The sequence below is a fragment of the Stigmatopora nigra genome, chromosome 18 (assembly GCF_051989575.1).
Source record: "Stigmatopora nigra isolate UIUO_SnigA chromosome 18, RoL_Snig_1.1, whole genome shotgun sequence".
In the NCBI taxonomy this organism is placed as follows: Eukaryota; Metazoa; Chordata; class Actinopteri; order Syngnathiformes; family Syngnathidae; genus Stigmatopora; species Stigmatopora nigra.
Genome location: NC_135525.1, coordinates 2225777 through 2245936, shown reverse-complemented (window position 1 = coordinate 2245936; position 20160 = coordinate 2225777). Strand labels below are relative to the sequence as shown.

General features: G+C 41.0%; 2 protein-coding genes across 3 annotated transcripts in view; one reads left to right on the top strand and one right to left on the bottom strand.

The window, feature by feature from the left end:
• mtr (5-methyltetrahydrofolate-homocysteine methyltransferase) overlaps positions 1-20160 on the top strand; it is a 91150-nt gene that overhangs the window by 65239 nt on the left and 5751 nt on the right. The window contains exons 23-29 of one of the 2 annotated variants that reach the window (XM_077739317.1): positions 9952-10019; positions 11508-11628; positions 11702-11789; positions 15867-15965; positions 16112-16187; positions 18393-18548; positions 20003-20160. The exon at positions 20003-20160 is cut by the window's right edge and continues 42 nt beyond it. In XM_077739317.1, coding sequence (XP_077595443.1) covers positions 9952-10019; positions 11508-11628; positions 11702-11789; positions 15867-15965; positions 16112-16187; positions 18393-18548; positions 20003-20160 — 766 coding nt within the window. The remainder of the gene's footprint in view (positions 1-9951; positions 10020-11507; positions 11629-11701; positions 11790-15866; positions 15966-16111; positions 16188-18392; positions 18549-20002) is intronic. The other variant, XM_077739318.1, reaches the window with a different exon arrangement.
• Positions 176-5615, bottom strand: LOC144211943 (uncharacterized). Its single transcript, XM_077739522.1, has 3 exons — positions 4759-5615; positions 4608-4728; positions 176-281 (listed from the first exon to the last, which is right to left on the bottom strand). Exons 1-3 carry the CDS (start codon positions 5558-5560, stop codon positions 176-178), a joined length of 1029 nt encoding a protein of 342 aa, XP_077595648.1. The 5' UTR covers positions 5561-5615.

Genomic DNA, 20160 nt, shown 5'->3' with positions numbered 1-20160 from the left:
GGTAGGCTGACAGGTAAGATTGTCCATTCACAGAGAAGGCCCCAAGAAGACACTGACACCCGAGGAGGGAGACATCAACAAAATCCGAATGGGGGATAATATAAAAACCACAAGGATCCAGAATGTAGAAAAAGCATTGTCTGCTAGATCTTCTGTTGCTTTATCCAAAGTTGGGTCACAGGGGCAGAAGCTTCAGCCGGGAAGCCCGGACTTCCCTCTCCCCAGCCACTTCATCCAGTGCCTCCGGGAGGACCCCAAGGCATTCCCGGGCCAGCTGATAGCTGAGAGATAGTCTGCCCAGTGTATCTGAGGTTGGCCCTGAGGCAGAAAGAGAACTCATTTGAGACGCTTGGATCTGGGATCATGTTCTTTCTGGCATGACCCACAGCTTGTGACCATAGATGAGTATGGGACCGTAGATCGACCGGTAAGGAGATAGCCTTGCCTTTTGGCTCAGCTCCTTCTGCAGTCCACTTCACTGCCGATGCTTCACCGATCCACCTATCGATCTCCCTTTCCGGTCCGCTCTTGACATTCAATTAAGCCGAAAACAAGTACGCACACTAAAGACGGATGGAGTGAGTTGTAACCCCTTCTGCAGGAGGGGGGCGGCACACAAAGCAAAAGCAGAAATATTGGTCAATCTTCCTGCCCTCACAAAATGGTCTCCGCCCTACTACCTCTGCTGCGTGGGCTTTATTGAAACAAGATCACGTGACATAGAAATAGGCGGTGACACACACTTAGGCGGTGATACAAAAGTAGGAGGTGACACAAAATTAGATGATGCGTGCCTTAACCCATAGTTGTTATTACTGTAAAATTCCTGTAGGTGGTGTCTCAGTAAAATTCTATTCTAGTGATTAAAATCTAAAAGAATATAAAAGAATACATTTCACAATTCATACTCCCACTGCAGTTTCCCTCACTCTTGAACAAGACCCCAAGATACTTAAGCTCCGTCATCTGAGGATGGACCTGATCCATCTTTGCCACCTTTTTCCAACTGAGCACCATTCTCAGCTTTGGAGGTGCTGATTCACACTCGGTAGCGAATCGTTCCAGCGAGAGTTGGAGATCACGGCGTGATGAAACCAACAGAACCTCTATATTTTTTTTAATTACATTTTAATATTTCTTAATACATTCCTTTTTACTTTACTTTGTACTTTTTACTTTCATGGTGAGTATGTTAATACTTAAGTCCTTTTTTTTGTTTGTTTCATATGTACTGTTAACAGATGCAGTTTTTTATATGTATCGTATCTTGTGCTGACCTGGCCCATATGTCAAATTTTTAAACTCAATGTGGCCCCCGGGCCGAAAAGTTTGCCCACCCCTGGCATAGGGCATCGGTGAAGGGGGATTTTTTTCAGAAATGCAAGCCCCAGAAGACTTATGGTGGACACCATGGTCAGAAACCAAAAATAGAGCTCGCTCAGTGCACTCTGGGAGCCTTTTGGTATTGGAGCTGACGGTGGAATGTTTCTAATGTCACTTATGTTTTTAAGTACAAGCCGTTGGCCTTGTCCGAGGATAGTAAGATGCCACTGCAGAGCAACGTGAAAGTTGAAATTCCATTTAAGTCTGTGCAGTGAGCTGACGTCGTTGCACTTATTTGAATATGGAGCTCCCTGGATGGCTAATTGACAGTTGGATGATGTGGAGGAGCGAAGTGGAAGTTTAATATTCCAGCCGGGCAGCCGTTGATCCGATGGCGCATGCTGATGGTGCATGCCGGGGGAACATACCGATAGTGTATAGCGGCGGCGAGCAAGGTCTGCCCCGCGACCCGGCCCCGGCTGGAACAAGCAGTCTTTTTTGGAAGAGGATGCCTTCGCTGACATAAATGAACTGAAAGTGCTGGGGTTCACACTTATCACCTGTGTTGGGATGCTGCTGGCGGGCTTCATGAGGAAGCCAGCCTTAATCAACAAGTTCAACCATCCTCATGCTATAAAATACAAGAACAAAACCTTTATTTTGACTGATTCGTTTGTATCAGACAATGGTGTTTTTTAGGTCATTTTGTTACCTTACGTGTGTCGATCCCACACTTACCTTTTACCCGAATATAAGCCATCCGCGCATATAAGCTGCACCCTTAATATTGCCTTAAAATTGTTGAATTTTACAATTTCTCACGTTCCAGCCACCCCCTAATTGACATTTTTAATCTACATATTCATCATTTTAATAGGGAATACAAATGTGTTACTCTTAAGATCTTGAGAAAAATGATCATACGTGGTGGTTCTAAGTTATGGTATGAATCCAAAGGATGGTCTCCTGGATTGCACATTATTTGGGTTAATATCATAAGAAAGTTACTATGCCTCTCTTTGTAAAGGCAAAATATCAAAAGTTTAACTTGATGTTTTTTAAAGACAGAAATGACAATTTTCTTACCAGAAGTTTAAGATGTCTAATGTTGAAATATTTCGAGAGTTCATATTACTGCAATAGTAGTCACTTTCGAACAAGAAATAAAAAGAAAAAATATTTCATTTCAATAATCACTAATTTACCTTAATTTCCTTTCAAAAAGGTAGTGACATGAGCACAACCAGCAACTGTCCGTAGGTATACTGTATAGTGTTCACCAAGTCTCTGGGTGCAGTAATTCAGGTATCAAGGCTGATGTTTTAACGTTTCACAGCAAAGACCTTCAATCAGCGTTAACAACTATTGGGATGTTGTTACGACTCCCCCTGGGGTATGATATACCAGGGAGTCGCAACTATCACAGCAGACAGGTTCGGTCAAAGATGAGTTCGAACACACATTGCAAGTAGCCTTCAGTTATTTTTATTTACAATAAAGTCAATAAAACAGACTACGGGATAACATAGGGGAAGCACGAGATATTAAAGTGGCACCCTCAAATAAACACGGTAAAAAAACCCTCCCAGACAGGTGTTCAAATGAACACCCACAAAATACAGGAAATAAGACCGAAGGATGCCACTGTTAAACTGATGTAATATAATTTAGACAGGGGAATAACTGTGTCTAAATGCACAAACTATATGTATACCCATGGGTGTCTAAACTTATCTCAAGTCCCCCTATGCAACCCAAAATCATTAACAACACATACAAAATATAACAGGGAGTAACATACTCACAAGCCTGCAACTCAGCAAGGCATCAAGGATAAGGGCAAAGGCCAGGGCAAGGGCCAGGGGTGAACTGACAACTGAAAAGGCTTTAAATAAGGGCAGGAGGGATGATTGGGGAATTAATTACAGCCGTGTTGGCCTGGGCAGGGCTCTGTCACAGGGGTGGAGCCACAGTGGCAGATACCGGTAAAGAAAGGAAAGCACACACCTCCTACATAGTGTGTGTCCAGGCTGCCAGCCGTAACACCTCCCCCCTCAAGAGTCAACCTGTTGACGAAATCGAACCACCAACCTGCCTCAATCAATCAATACACTCCAGTTAACTCTCCTAAACTTGAAATAGGGCATTATACATAATTTCTTCTGCGCCGGCTTCCATTTTTGCACCGATATCCTCTTCTGCGCCAGCATGCTTTACTGCGCCCCCTTTTGCGGCGGCCAGTCACGAGACAAGGAAGTGGTCGGTCCGGCGGGCGTCCACACCAGCCGATGACAAGGCGTGGCCGGTCTGGCGGGCGTCCGCGCCGGCCGGTGATGAGCCGTGGCCGATCTGGCGGGCGTCCATGCCAGCCAGAAACGAGACGAGGAAGTGGTCGGTCCGGTGGGCGTCCGCGCCAGCCGATGACAAGGCGTGGCCGGTCTGGAGGGCGTCCGCGCTGGCCGGTGATGAGCTGTGGCCGATCTGGCGGGCGTCCACGCCAGCCGAGGACAACGCGTGGCCGGTCTGGCGGGCGTCCGCGCCGGCCGGTAATGAGCTGTGGCCGATCTGGCGGGCGTCCACGCCAGCGAGAAATGAGACGAGGAAGTGGTTGGTCCGGCGGGCGTCCGCGCCAGCCGGTGACAAGGCGTAGCCGGTCTGGCGGGCGTCCGTGCCGGCCGATGATGAGCCGTGGCCGATCTGGCGGGCATCCGCGCTGGTCCTTTAAGTCTTGGCCAAACCCCCTTCCTTTAGGAGACACTAGAATTTTAGAACGGTCAGGCACCTTACCCTGGTTGTTCGGAGGGTCGCCAACTCCCTCGTCCAGGGGTGCCAGAGCTTTGCCGCTCTTGCAGTCGCCGGCACCATCATCCAGGGGCGCCGGAGCATTGCTACCACTTCTGGGCGGGCAGTCGCTGGCCAGAACGGTGCTTGGCAGAACAGTGCTAGAAAGAACTGCGCCTGGAAGGCCGGCCGGCACCGGAAGCCTGGTTAGTGGCTTCGGCACGGGTGCGACTGGCGGCCCCAGGGGCGACAGGAGTACTTTGCGTGGCCTCGGCACCGGAACTTGGGGTGCTTTCTGCAGGCTGATCTCCGCGGCGGGCATTTTCTTCATGCATTGTGCTATTTTATTTCTTTCTTCTTCGAATGCGTTTTCCTTTTCAAGCCACTCTTGCTCCAATTTTTCCCTTTCTAAATTGTCCTGCTCCAAAATATTTTCTCTTTCAATCAGTTCTTTTTCTTTTCGCTCTGCTTCCAAGGTCTTTTCTCTTTCTAGTCGATCTTGCTCTAGGGCCTTTTCTCTTTCTAGTCGATCTTGCTCCAAGGCTTTTTCTTTCTCTTGCCTCTTAAATTCCAAAACTCTTTCTTTCTCAAGCCGTTCTTGCTCAAGACGTGCTTTCTCTAGACCTGCTTTCTCTAGACCTGCTTTCTCTAGACATGCTTTCTCTAGACGTGCAAGCTCCAAAGCTTTTTCTCTCTCTTGCCTCTTAAATTCCAAAACTCTTTCTTTCTCAAGCCGTTCTTGCTCAAGACGTGCTTTCTCTAGACGTGCTTTCTCTAGACGTGCAAACTCCAAAGCTTTTTCTTTTGCAAGCCATTCTTGAGCTACACGTGCTTTCTCTACACGCTCAAGCTCCAAAGCTTTTTCTTTCTCATGGCCAAACTCAGCCACGGCCTGTCCAGGCTTTAATTTGTGATTTCTGAACTTTTGGCGGTACGCCTCAGGCACCAGTTCGTAAACGCGCAACACTGCTGCTTTTACCTTATCATATACCAACCCGTCTTCTATCGACAGTGTACTCAAAGCTTCGAGGCCTTTCCCTGACAGTTTCCTTTGTAAGACTAGAGCCCAGCCTTCTTCTGGCCATTTATGAGACAGTGCTATCCGTTCAAACGCACTAAACCACGCCTCGACGCCCGTCTCACGGAAAGGCGGTACAAGCGGAAGGCTTTCACTAACTTTAAACCCCCTACTTTCTACCATATTAAAACTCTTTGAGAGTTCAATGTCCAGCCTTTTTAGTTCAATCTCCATTTTCTTGAGGGCCAGCTGATGAGCATACTCCCTATCCCTAGCCTCATATTGCATACGTAATATCTTTAGAGCAATGGGGGCATTTTCCCCAATAGATACAGCACCATATCCCTCTGGTTTTCCTTTTAAACAAGCCCTGGGATTTATAACTAGAGCCTTTACATTCAAGGTGACACCATCCCTGCCTACCTCATCTTTCTCCATCCTGCCTGATTCCTCAGAATCGACCAGAGACTGAGAGGAAACACCCGCAGATGCTCCTCCTGTGGCTTCTGAGTACTGCGCTGCTATTAATATATGGATAACCTCCTGCTTCAATTCAGCTAGCCTGGTAGTCCTGGACAGAGTGAACCCTAGATGAGCGGCAAGACCTAACAGATCTCTCCTCTTACATTGGTCAACCTGATCTACAGTGCCAAGTTAAAAAAAGGAACTCTTCCGCATCAAAGTCCATCCTGCTAATTACAGCACTACACTAGACTGAATGATAGCTATTAACTGTGCCTACCTCAACTCTGCTTGCCCAGCCTTCACCGGCCTACTGCACATGCAGTCCGTACCACCAATGACCAAACTGCTGCTGTGATAACAGATCTTAATGATATCCCGGACGAGCCCCCACTTGTTACGACTCCCCCTGGGGTATGATATACCAGGGAGTCGCAACTACCACAGCAGACAGGTTCGGTCAAAGATGAGTTCGGACACACATTGCAAGTAGCCTTCAGTTATTTTTATTTACAATAAAGTCAATAAAACAGACTACGGGATAACATAGGGGAAGCACGAGATATTAAAGTGGCACCCTCAAATAAACACGGTAAAAAAACCCTCCAGACAGGTGTTCAAATGAACACCCACAAAATACAGGAAATAAGACCGAAGGATGCCACTGTTAAACTGATGTAATATAATTTAGACAGGGGAATAACTGTGTCTAAATGCACAAACTATATGTATACCCATGGGTGTCTAAACTTATCTCAAGTCCCCCTATGCAACCCAAAATCATTAACAACACATACAAAATATAACAGGGAGTAACATACTCACAAGCCTGCAACTCAGCAAGGCATCAAGGATAAGGGCAAAGGCCAGGGCAAGGGCCAGGGGTGAACTGACAACTGAAAAGGCTTTAAATAAGGGCAGGAGGGATGATTGGGGAATTAATTACAGCCGTGTTGGCCTGGGCAGGGCTCTGTCACAGGGGTGGAGCCACAGTGGCAGATACCGGTAAAGAAAGGAAAGCACACACCTCCTACATAGTGTGTGTCCAGGCTGCCAGCCGTAACAGATGTGATGACCTGATAAAAGGTACGAACACATCAAGACTACTCGCGTCTGGTCAGTCAGAGCACTTAAACTAGGTACGGCGGTGGTGCCCTGAACAAGTAGTGACATGCACAAGTGAGTTTTTGTCCTGTTTTATGCAAGATACGGTTAATTTTTTTCTTGAATTTCATTCAAAGTAAATGCATTGTTTGCACTGTTTGATCTGTTTATCTTTTCTCTATTTTGAAATAAAAGACCGTATTGGCTTGCATTATGACATCATAGTGTTATGGTGTTATGGCATTTCGTCGTTACCTTGCAGTTTTGTGCGTGTCGATTTTGTATGTGCGTTTATGTCGTACCCTCGATTCAGTCATCAATTTTTGTCTGACAAATATGGTTTACATACAAGTAAATATAGTATTTAGGTGAGTACTGTAATCCCTTGAATATGGCGGATAACATAGACCAGAAATGGCCACAGGAAGACAAAATAAAATTAATACAACTAAGAACAAAGCCTTGCTCCCTGTATACTGGATGAGCAACCGGAGAGCCTAGATCATGAAAGCCTTAACAAACGATTTTATCCCGAAGGCAAAGCTGTACTTGGACTCAAACTCCCATTAACTTATTTTTTTTTAATTTATAACAAGCAGTACCATTTTTTCTTGCATATAAGGCACGTTTGTCAGACAAAAAAAGATGACTGAATTGAGGGCATGGCTTACATGGGCATAAAAAGAAGACTGCAAGGTGACAAAGACGAGACGCCATAACTCCATGACGCAAGACAATGGGGCCGATACGGTAATTTATTTCATAATGGAGAAAGGTTAAACAGATAAAACGCTGAGCAAAGTTTATTTTGACGTTTAAGTGAAATTCAAGAAAAAAACGTATCTTGCACAAAAGGTGAAACAAGTCACTTGTGCTTACCACAGCTCGCTCATGGCGTTGCCAGCCCGACGTTATAAACGTGCTCTGACTGGCCGGACATGAGTAGCCTTCATAGATTTGTAACATTTACCATTTCAGCACATCCCAATAGTATTTAAGACTGATCAATGGTCTTGCGGTCGATCGTTAAAATATCATCTTAGATTCCTGCATAATGTGTATCTCATGCTATTATTGCACCACGATACTTGGGGATCACTATACCATTATGGTCACACTTCCTGGTTGTGCTTACGTTACTTCTTTTTTGAAAGGAAATTGTACATTCGTGATTATGAAATTACACAAAATTCCGGATTGTTTTTTCTTTTTATTTGTTGTTCAAAAATGACAACTATTCCAGTAATATGACCCATCGAAAAAAATCGAGGTATTTCAGCATTAGAAGCAGTTTGGCAGCCACAACATGTTAAACTTCAGATTTAAAAAAATCATTCATTTAAAAAGCATCAAGTTCTCATCAAAATAGACTTGTTTTTTGAAATTGAATAATTTGATAGTTGGCATGTACAAAGACAGACATTAACTTCCTTACTATATCGACCCTAATAAAGTGCTTTCGATTCATACAGTATCTCATAAATACCATGTGCAATTATTTTCTTAAGATTTTCCCTTCAAAGAACTCCCTTATTAAAAGCATGAATATGGAGGTGAAAATTGTGAATCAGGGAGCTGCTTATATGCAAAATTGTAAAATTCAATTTTAAGGTTGCGGCTTATATGCAATTAAATTCGGTACTTAAAGTATTTACAATGTTCTTATATATACATTATATTCAGATATTATAGCTGTAATATTTAACAAATACAGTTCTTAATCATTTTACTTGTGTACTTGGATTTCTGTATAGGCGCAAAAACATGTATAATAGTAGTTATAATAGGGGTGATCCTACTTCGCGGTTATTCGGTTATCGCGACCATGTCTGTTCTACAATATGCGCGATATCGAGGGATTCCTGTAATTAGAATAATTGACACCAATCATTTCACTACTTTTTTTAACTACTTACCAACATCACCACTGCTTATTGGGGTGGGGAATAGCGACGATGGCCATGATCCTTGTTTCTTCATCCTCTTCTGAAACACGCAAGTGGTGTATACACTTGTCACTCAAACATCTGACCCAAAACTCTGGGACTCCGGACAACCACCCTAAACTACGGAAATCCCCAAAAGTTTTCACCCTTTTTTTTTAAGCAACCATTTCGGAAAATACCAAATTTTCCCATGCTTATTTTTTTTACATTTTCTATCAATTATGCGTGATTCGGATTCACTCCGTAAATGGGATAAGGGTACTCCTGAATTGGGGTCGACAGAGGTTGGCAGCTCTGCATATATTTGTCTCTAAATGAATCACTAAAAAAGTAAGCTCAAAGCTTTTTTCACTTTAGTTTTAAAAAATGACTTCAATCTTTTTTAATGTTTGCATTTGTCATTTTTCTTTGATTAAAAATATTTTCGAGAATTAAAACAAATTTGGGGGAATTAAATAGACAATGTCCTATCATTACATGGTGCAACCCATAAAAATATTTGAAGTCAAAATTAAGTGTTCAAATATTGACATTTTAATACCGAATATTTTTTGCATGAAAAAAACTTCTATATTTTAATTTTTTCAACTGATTAACAGAAGAAAAACACAAAACAACATTGTTTCAATCGAAATATTTAAAAAAAGAATTCACTTCCTTCAAAGAAAACATTTTAAACTAAAGAAAAAGAGTGTTCACGTTTTGTCCAATGCCCTGTCCAAAATAGGGCCCAAAAACAAAAACTTATTTCAATCAAAAAAGTTCCTTCAGTTGAATAAAACTTTACTTCTTTCAGTTGTGAAACAGAAAGCCATATAACTAGACATAATAAAAGCAACAGGACTGGGTCCGCGATCAAACGGAAATACGCTACAGCCCGGAAATAAAAATAAACTTAGCTAACATTAATGCAGGTAAAAAAGTACAAGGAAATGCAGGATACAAAATTTGCAAAAACAGTACTCTATGATGAATTACTGTATATTGGCCAATACTCTGACAAAACCGCTGACAACACACAATAGTACATAGTTTCAACTTTATTTTTGCATTCAAATGCCTTTTTCTTTGATTTGATTTTATTGAAGTGATTACATTTATGATTGAAAATAAATATTTGTATTAAAGCAACTTTTTTTAATTGAATAACACAAATCTACCTCCACCCTATCATTTATTTTCATTTAGGCTACAAAATTGAAAGGGACAAGTATATTCCAAACATAGCCTTGATTTCCTTGTTTATTTATTGTAATTTAGATTCAGATCATTTATCAGATATTTTTAACTACTGTATGGTATTTGTATGTATTTCAGGGTGGTTGACCTGGGTGTGATGGTTCCTTGTGATAAGATTCTCAGAGAGGCAATCCAGGAAAAAGCAGGTATAAGCACATAATCATTCTAGGTGTACTAGTTTTAATTTCTGTACCGCCTTATCCTCACTAGGGTCATGGGGGGTGCTGGCACCTATCCCAGCCGACTTCGGGCCAGTGGTGGGGGACACCCTGAATTGGTGGGCAGCCAACCGCAGGGCACAAGGAGACAAACAACCATTCACACTCACATTCATACTTAAGGACAATTTAAAGTGTCCAGTTAGCCTACCATGCATGTCTTAGGAATGTGGGAGGAAATCGGAGTGCCTGGAGAAAACCCACGGAGCCCCAAGGAGAACTCCACACAGGTGGTCCAACCTGGATTTGAACCCGGGCCGCCTGGTTTACTAGTTATTCATCATTATTTATTTATTTATCTCTTTTATTTATTTATGTACTGTATTTACTCGAATATAAGCCACCCATGCGTATAAGCCACACCCTTAAAATTGTTGAGTTTTAGTTTCGCGCATATAAGAAGCACCCTGATTCACAATTGTAACCTCCATATTCATGGTTTTAATAGGAGTACAAATGTGTTACGTTGAAGGGAAAATCTTTAGAAAATTATTAGGATCAACATCATAAGGAAGTCTTTGTAAATGCAAAATATCAAATTGAGTCTATCTTGATGATGCTGATACATACAATTTGGCCGCCACAACATTTTAAACTTCTCGTAAGAAAATTGTAATTCAATAAAGCAATTTTGCACATTAGTTTTACGATGCATTCAAAAATTTGAATCATAATGGGTCTGAATGGGTGGGCAGCTAATCGCCTCTGGCCTGGAATCAGCTGGGATAGGCTCCAGCACCCACTGTGACCCTAGTGAGGATAAAAGGTGCTCGGATGTATGGTCGCCGGTCTTTTGGTCGCCGGTCTTTTGGTCGCCGGTCTTTTGGTCGCCGGTCTTTTGGTCGCCGGTCTTTTGTTCGCCGGTCTTTTGGTCGCCGGTCTTTTGGTCGCCGGTCTTTTGGTCGCCGGTCTTTTGGTCGCCGGTCTTTTGGTCGCCGGTCTTTTGGTCGCCGGTCTTTAGGTCGCCAGTCTTTTGGTCGCCGGTCAAATGGTGACAGAGAGTTTACTGTTGAAACCAGCTCTCAAAATTATATTCTTGAGAGAAAGTTTAATATCTAAAAAAGAAAATTTAATATTTAAGTACTGTTTAATATCTAAGTACATTTGACCGGTGACCAAAAGACCGGTGACCAAAAGGGACCAAAAGACTGGCGACCAAAAGACCGGCGACCAAACGTCCGGTCACGTGGATAAAGAGGTTAAGAAAATGAGATGAGATTAGAGAGGCATTATCATGATGTGCCTGGCCGCAGGGGCTAGACGAAATCTGAAACCAAAATTTAAAATAATTTTAATTGTAAAATATTATGGTCCTTTTTAAGAATAATAAACTTTAAAAAATATATGAAACGGAGAGAAGAAAGTTTTGGTTCATTGTCCAGAAAGTAAGGTAATACAAGATTTGAATTCTTTTAGATATTATTGGATTGTCTGGTCTGATCACCCCTTCTTTGGATGAGATGGTCTATGTGGCCAAAGAGATGGAGAGACTGGGATTGGCAACACCGTTGCTCATTGGAGGAGCAACGACATCAAAGTAAAACAACCACTCTGCACTTTTCTTCTTTTTGATTGACCACTATATTATTGGTATGTTTCCTGTTCCTTAGGACACACACAGCAGTTAAGATTGCACCACGCTACACCTCTCCTGTTATCCATGTTCTGGATGCCTCAAGAAGTGTGGTGGTGGTAAGTGTGAGTAGTGCTGCATGATTTGGCAAACATACATTTACGAACATACTGAACTCTTAGAGTAAGTACAGCAATAGTAAAAATAGCATGTGATTGTCAGAAGTCGCACTGAGAGATTAGGAGAAAAAAGGCAATACATTTTTGCTAGGGGAAAAAAATCAATACTATTGACATTTCCTTATTAAACATTCCATAAATAACCTAATTATTGATTTCAAGTTCTGTTAACATTAAATGAATATCTTAGTGTTTTAAAATCTTATTTTGTTAAACGTACTGCACCAAGATGTCGAGAATTATCCGAAAAACAAGAACTCAATTCATTGTTGTTTTTTTTATCAAGTTGAAGTTTAAGTTCACCAAAATGAACCCAATTGCGCCCAAACAGAGCAAGGGTCACAAGTTAGTTCATATGACGTGTGAAATATAGTAACTTTGAAGTTCCAATGCAAGTCTCGCTATCAGTGTCAATGACTGATAAGTAGTATGACTTGGTCACAACATCCGGAACACATGATTTCACCACCATTTTTTGATGGTGTAAATCAAACCACAAGGCAATTCACTGTGTTAGTCATTTTTTCTTGAGAATCCAAAGAGATCGTCAAAGGACGTGTAATATTTGTAAAAAGAGCGTTTCTCCAGGAGGTACTACTGGTAGTTACATTACTACAAAAAATATCCTTTTGGCTTCCTATAAAGGCCTGATGGCCGAGTGGTTAGCTTGTCAGCCTCACAGTACTAAAATGAAGGCTTCAATCCAGGTTCGGATTTTCATGTCTGGAGCATGGTCTCCCGAGCTTGTTTAAAGATGGTGGGGCGTAGCATACAGCGTCTTCAACCTCTCCCTACCTGTTTTTTCTGACTTTAAAAATCAAATATAACCACATAGACTTATTTAACATGTGCCTCAAATCGGTATGTTCAAAAATGCTGCATGCTAATCTCAACCGAGACGTGGTTACACCCACAAATACTCCATTCCACAATGCAGCTAGTAGGCCGCACGCTACTCAGATCGCGGTGGGCTTTGCATCCATGTCAGGGGGGGGCAAACTTCCACAAAGGGCCGCAGTGGCTGCAGGTTTCCATTCCACCCCATCAAGAGGACACCTTTTCAACAATTTGGTGTCCTACAAATTCAGAAATCTCAGTGCTGGATGGGTTGGAACAAATACCTGCACCCATAGCAGCCCTTGAGGACCGGTTTTCCCACCGCTGATCTATGTATGGTGTAACAATAGCACTGTTCTGGATAGACACTGTTCCATGAACTTCAAATTAATGTCGATTAAATGCAGACCCTTCTTTCTGCCAAGAAAGCTAGCAGTCATTATCCTCACTGCTGTTCTCATACGACCGGATGGTAATGTAAGAACCGCCCTGTCTCTACTACTGGACACCATAAACATTATTGCAAGAGATTTTAATCAGGCAACTCTGAAAACTGTTTTGCCGAAATGTTGCTATCACATGAAATTTCAAACAAAAGTGGAAGTGGATAAAACTCTGGATCATGTTTATTCTAACATCATGTGTATGTGCTGACCAACTAGCACCAGTTTTCGCTGACATTTTCAACCTGTCTCCAGAACAATCCACCATCATCCCTTTGCCCATAAGTCAATCTAGATAAGCTTTTATTTTTCAACAACAACATCCAAAATTAAATGTCTGCCTAAGGGAGTTGCAAAATACTTTCTATTCTATGAATTATACTGGTAAAGCTCTGAAGAGTTCATGGCAAGACATAGAAATGAACTAAATACAAATTGATTTGTTCCCACCCTCTGAAAAAAGAACACCAAAAAACAAGATATTATAATGGAAGAAATACATTATTGGTTGTAATTCAACATCTACTAACCAAGTAACAAATAACTAGTGGTTATGATGTTTAATAATAAAGTGAGACATTATTCAATGCAACTGGGAGTTTGCAAATATGTGTGAGAGAAAAAGGGAGACTTGACGGATTCGCTCGTAACGTAACATAAACTTTAAATTTATCTCAAATGAACTTAGATTCCTATATACACACACTTAATAAAGTTTTAATCTTACGTTACACTACATTTAAATCCTGCGCAATAACCAAGGCAATGGGGTCAATGTATTCCACCGCGGCTTTCAAGGCAAACTTCCTGCTTCTCCATACATATTGGCGAGCCAGCTCAGTCATATTTTTTGATTATTTCGTGCTTAATATCGATTCTCATTACACGCCTTTACTTCGCACTACCCCTCATTGCAGTGGCTTGCTTTGGATCCATTGTGTTTCCTTTAACTCAGAATTTACCGTAATGGTTGGAATGCACAGGGATGATATTTTTAGGGAAATGTCCACTGTTTGCACTGGTGAATCATAATATAACATAAAAAAAATTAAATGAACTTGGATTACGATGCAGACACACTCAAAAATAAGTTTAATTGAACCTTATACTGAACTTAATTCTAATTCTGTTTTACATTTTTATACCCTTCTCCTGGCCGGGTTGGCTGTTTGCCCCGCCTCCACCCTGACTTTCACTATCAAGGGTTGTTTTCTTTTGTATTCCCTTCAAAATTTTCCGAAAAGATGCACACAAATGTTCTCACAATAGGATAACGCACAACCACTTGCCAACGAGAAGTAATATATACTCCCCTTACTAGCAAATACTACGCCACCCGCGCTCAGTGTCGGAAAAAATACACTGAAAAAAATGCAACGCTCCGCCCAATGCTCGTAGATATCTGCTACACATGTAAGAGATGCGGCAAAACAGACTGCGCTAAAATCATAAACAGCCCCTCATGTCTAGGCCATCTGGCTTTCTCGTATCTAGAGATGATTTTTGCTCGACATTTTACCCGTATCTCGAAATGCTTGTATGTCGGGGTGCTCGTATGTCTAGGTACCACTGTATGTATGTCTTTTAGTAGATGGTTTATAACCAATAAAAATATGTTTTTCCATTGTAATATCCTGTTTTTTGGTGTTTTTTAGAAGGTGGGAACAAATTATTTGTATTTACTTCAGTCTATGGGAAAAGTCAATTAGAGATATGAGCTCTATCCTGGAACATCAAGCTCGCATCCCAAGGCATTACTGTATCTTGAGTCACTAGATACCTTCTACAGTGGGCTTATCTTGCCCATCATAGAGTCATGGCTTCTTGTTTGCGAATGGGAGACCACCAAGGTATTTTCTGAGATAGCTCATTGGAAACCAACTTAAGCAGGACCAATTAAAAATCACAAATGTCAGATACAGGATGTGTATTGTAGTGTCGCTTCTGTGTGGCAATGTGATGAATCCACAACTGCACGGGGTGACGAATACATGGGTACTGACTATAAATAAGTGTCTATGAGGCTGTGCTGTGTAGATATTGTGAGTGAGGCGAGTAGCATGGGAGCCTGTTTCGCATTCTAATTCCAGAGAGGGGCATGCATGATCAACTCTCTGAAATGCCGCTGTCCATTCATTATCAATACCGTGCATCGTTGCTAGAGCTTATTCTAGTTGGCGAAAGCCAGACTACAACCTAGACTGGTTGCCAGTCAGCTGTAGGGCACATGGAGAGAGAGACAACCATTGGCACTCACAATTATCTGCCACTGGGAAGAAATTGATCCCACTCTTGCACGTACCGAAGATAGATGATTGAAGCACTGCACAACCAGTTGGCCTTGAATGCTGCTATATCAAAGTATTTGTTCCCGTACTTCACTTAATCTTTTGTCAACAGTAATTTGCATTTAAAGAGCTTCGTAACCTGAAAACTTTGTATGTAGAAGCATTGGTAAGTAGAGGTATCACTGTATTTCCTTAGTGTCTGCAAATGGCAAAAGCAAAATATTACTCTTTGATTATACTAAAGCAATCATTTTGAACAATCGAATAGACTCTTTTTGCTGTACGAGGTCATATATAATCAAACCAATATGATTAATTCAATACCTGCGTATAGAGATATTTTTTGTGTAGACTGCACCAAAATATCTGTTCAAGTGAATTTTTCTAGTAGGGAACATATGCACTTCATAAGAGGACATAATCACATAACCAGATTTTTCTTCATTCTATCCCAGTGCTCTCAGCTTTTAGATGATTGCCTAAGGGAGGACTACTTTGAAGACCTGAAAGAGGAGTATGCAGAGATAAGACAGGAGCATTTTGACTCCATGAAGGTGTGAGAGACTAATTAAAGCCTAATGTCACAAGTGATGTTTTTTTTTCATTTATTTACCCACACTTTTTCAATTTATCTCAATCTAAAGCCAATGGAACTTTCTTGCCTCTCCTGAAAAATCTGCTTATTACTTTCTCTTTTCAGGATCGTCGTTATCTGTCTCTGTCTCATGCAAGAGAAAAAGCGCTACATATTGATTGGTTGTCAACAACCAAGCCGAGTAAGTTATCTTTTGGGGTGTTTATTTTTATTATGTATTTTTTATTTGTTTTATCTTCTGTTCAAAACTATTCTATAATATATCCGTTAAAAAGGCTGGTATTGTATACATACTGGCCAAAGTTAAGCAACAGAGGTCAATATCGTCCAATTGTGTCACTCAAATGAAAACAAAAATCTTCTGCTCGTACATAAATATGCATCAAGTAGCTTTTGTAATTTACAGTGGTACCTCTACCTTCAAATGCTTCCATTTATTAAGAAATATTCAAGTCACAAAAAACCCCAATGGGCAACCTTTTGTTACAATTTACAGAAACAGTCCAAGATACGAAATGTCAAACAAAATCCAACATCCCCCTAAATGTGAATACACTTATTGTATCTGTTTTTTTTTTAAATTGTCATTGTAGTTTAGCTTTCCTATCGGCGAGAAAAAAGCTGCGTCTCTCTGATGCCAAACCTGAGGTTTGCATGCTGTAGGCAGACAGCACTCACCTGGGGTAACAGGCACTGGTTCCATCAGGGGAAGCTGGCATCACCTCAACCCAAAAGGTGTGCGCTCCAAGTGATTGCCAGAGCTGCCTTGAAATGGGGTAGCACCTTTTCCGGGCACTTTTTAACTTTTACGGGACGATGGCTTATGAGCCCAGGCCACTGGTGAGTTTCTAATTTGTGTGCCTTCGACCCTCGCTTGTCAGAGTTTTGGGGGTTTTGGATTGGATAACTTTATTCATCCCGTGTTCGGGAAATGTCATTGTGACAGTAGCAAGAAAAGGCATAGTTATAAGTTAGACAGTACTGTCGCAAAGGCCACAGAACAACAAAGCAAAAGCACAAAGTACAAAGGAAATCATTGTAAATGGGGTCATTAAGAATCACCAAATCAAATAATTACAAAAAAAGCAGCCAAAAACACAAAACGAGCCAGAGTGGACGGAGCTACCACCACCAGCTCCGTTTTGGTTGCGGTAGCAAAAATGGATACAGACTCAAAAAACGTAAAGTTGGAAAAAAACTCGAACCACACATAAGAAGTCTTCCGGAAGATGGGTAACTTCTGCAGACTGTGACTGATGTAGAGAATATGTAGTGTCACTCATCCAAGCTGATCCACACAGTTCCTCAGTAGTCTTGAGCTGAAGACAACAGTAGCAGGGAGACAAAGTTGGAACCTTCACGAGGTGTCTCCTGAAAGGCCGCCCGTAGCGGCCTTCGAATCCAACATATACCACCCAGAGCTGCCAACCAGGAACGTGGCACCATACTTTTTTCATCCAGCCAGAGATATTCGAATGCCCCACACCTCCGGCTACCCCCCGGATGAACTAATCCGGGGTCCAGTGGCAGCTCTAGCGCGGCTGAGGGTAACCCCTAGACGCCTGGGTGGCCTAAAAAAACAACAACAACAACAACAGTAGAAGAGTGGAGCCTTCTCGACTCTGTTGCTGGAAAGCGCCGGCAGCTCTTCCATCTTATCCCCATAGCCAAAGTAAGCCAGGCTAACAGAACAAGGAAAGTTGTAAAAACTTTAAAGAAAAAAGTATAAAGTACGAAGTAAAGTAAAAAGGAATGTATTAAGCAATATTAAAATGTAAGTTAAAAAAAGATAGAAAGACTGTAAAACACAAAAAACAAGTGTACAGAGCTACTGCTGCGATAACGGTGCCATCTTGGAAAAAAATGTGCGTTACATAATTTTAAGTTTTCTGTTTACGTGCATGTACACATTTACATAGCTTCCATCTGCAAGTTTACCACATTGGAAAATTTCTGCATTTATTTTTAAGTTTAATGACTTTAAAAATATATATCTTTTTTTATTGTACACATTCATACTTTTGCATACATATTTCATTCAAAATTGGTATACTTTATTTTTTTAATGGGTTGAAGTGATAGTATTAAAGATCATAGAATGAATTATAATAAATAAATGTAAAATATCCTTCCTACGAAAAATGCAGGTTACAAAACCTTTTCTGGAACCAACTCATTTTGGTTAATAGTAGAGGTACCATTGTAATTGTTAATTGGACATATATTATTGCTGCAATATTTCAGAAAAAAAATGCTGAACAAATTGTGGTAAAACGTTTTTTATTTTTAAATCTATGCTTAGAATGGACTGCCAGTGTGGAGTGTGAGAACTCTACAGCTAATTTACTTCAAATGTAACAAGAAACATTTTTCATTTAAATTTCAGTAACTCCTCAGTTCTTTGGCACCCGTGTTTTTGATCAGTACGACCTGACCAAACTTCTTGAATTCATTGATTGGAAGCCTTTCTTTGACATCTGGCAGCTCAGGGGGAAATACCCCAATCGAGCTTATCCAAAGATCTTCAATGACAAGACAGTTGGTGGGTATTCATCTTCAAACCTAAATGCTTGAAATAACACATATTGAGTGGATTGTTTTGCGTCTTGCAAAATTAATTAATTCATTTTTCATTCCACTTATCCTCACAATCATCATGGGGGTGCTGGAGCATAACCCATCCAACCTTGGGCAGTAGGCAGGATACACCCATAATTATTTGCCAACTATATATGTGCCAACTCAGTGCATGAGACAAATAGCCTTTCACACTCATGAAATGTACAAAACTAGTGTTATTAACCAAGGGAATGCGCCAAAAAAAAGTGAGTATCGAAAGAAATAAGAAAAGTCACGACAGAATCAACGAATACAACTAAGAATCCAAAGTATAACAAATCAACACAAACAAATCAGCAATTACAACTAGATTAGATCATAATACATCAGATAACTTTATTCACACGGGGAAATTCAATGCCGCAGTAGCAAGACGGTGAGAACACAGGAGAACACATTTTAAACATAAATAAATAGGTAATAAATAGATATTAAACTATATATATATATATATATATATATATATATATATATATATATATATATATATATATATATATATATATATATATATATATATATATATGTATATATATGTTTTTGTATATATATATATATGTTTTTGTGTATATATATATATATATATATATATATATATATATATATATATATATATATATATATATATATATATATATATATATATATATATATATATATATATATATATATATATATATATAGAGAGAGAGAGAGAGAGAGAGAGAGAGAGAGAGAGAGAGAGAGAGAGAGAGAGAGAGAGAGAGAGAGAGGGAGAGGGAGGGAGAGAGAGGGAGAGAGGGAGGGAGAGGGAGGGAGAGGGAGGGAGGGAGAGGGAGGGAGAGGGAGGGAGAGAGAGGGAGAGAGAGGGAGAGAGAGGGAGAGAGAGGGAGAGAGAGGGAGAGAGAGGGAGAGAGAGGGAGAGAGAGGGAGAGAGAGGGAGAGAGAGGGAGCGAGAGGGAGCGAGAGGGAGAGAGAGAGAGAGATAATGCCGTTCAATCAGAGGGTTTAACAAAAGGTACAAATAAAAGTCAGTTACTGGTAAGTAATTACAAATTCACTGGTGAAAATCAAGTGATACGTTCCTGTTGTAGCTGTCCTTGTCAGTCACATCACCTTCTGCATCAGTGTTGAGTTTCTGAGTGAGTTCACGTTCATCATCGCCATCATTGGCTCACGCTTGCTGGAGAAGTTGCAAGCCAGTCTGAATCAGGCCATCTGACCTGAAACAATGGTTCTGGCAATCCTTCGAGTAGGCCAAGTAGGATAACTTGCACAATTGATGGCTAACTAAATACTTATTTGCCCCACTGTATATATATTAGCTGGGATAGGCTCAAGCACCCACCGCGACCCGAGTGAGGATAACCAATTTCATTGATATTTTTTTCCTCGTAGGATTGGAGGCTCGCAAGGTTTTTGATGATGCCCAGCAGCTGTTAACCCGCATGATTGATAACTCAAGTGTAACTGCTCGAGGATTGGTGGGATTCTGGCCGGCACAAAGTGTTGGTGATGACATCCATGTGTACAATAAAGGGGACACAGTGCCCAGA

Excerpts from the sequence above, each read along its gene's own strand:
- LOC144211943 (XM_077739522.1), bottom strand. The coding sequence starts at position 5,560 with ATGGAGAAAGATGAGGTAGGCAGGGATGGTGTCACCTTGAATGTAAAG. Across the intron at positions 4,729-4,758 it reads TGCACGTCTAGAGAAAGCAT|GTCTAGAGAAAGCACGTCTT; the intron begins GTCTAGAGAAAG and ends TAGAGAAAGCAG. Across the intron at positions 282-4,607 it reads GAAAGAGAAAAGGCCCTAGA|CTATCAGCTGGCCCGGGAAT; the intron begins GCAAGATCGACT and ends ACTATCTCTCAG.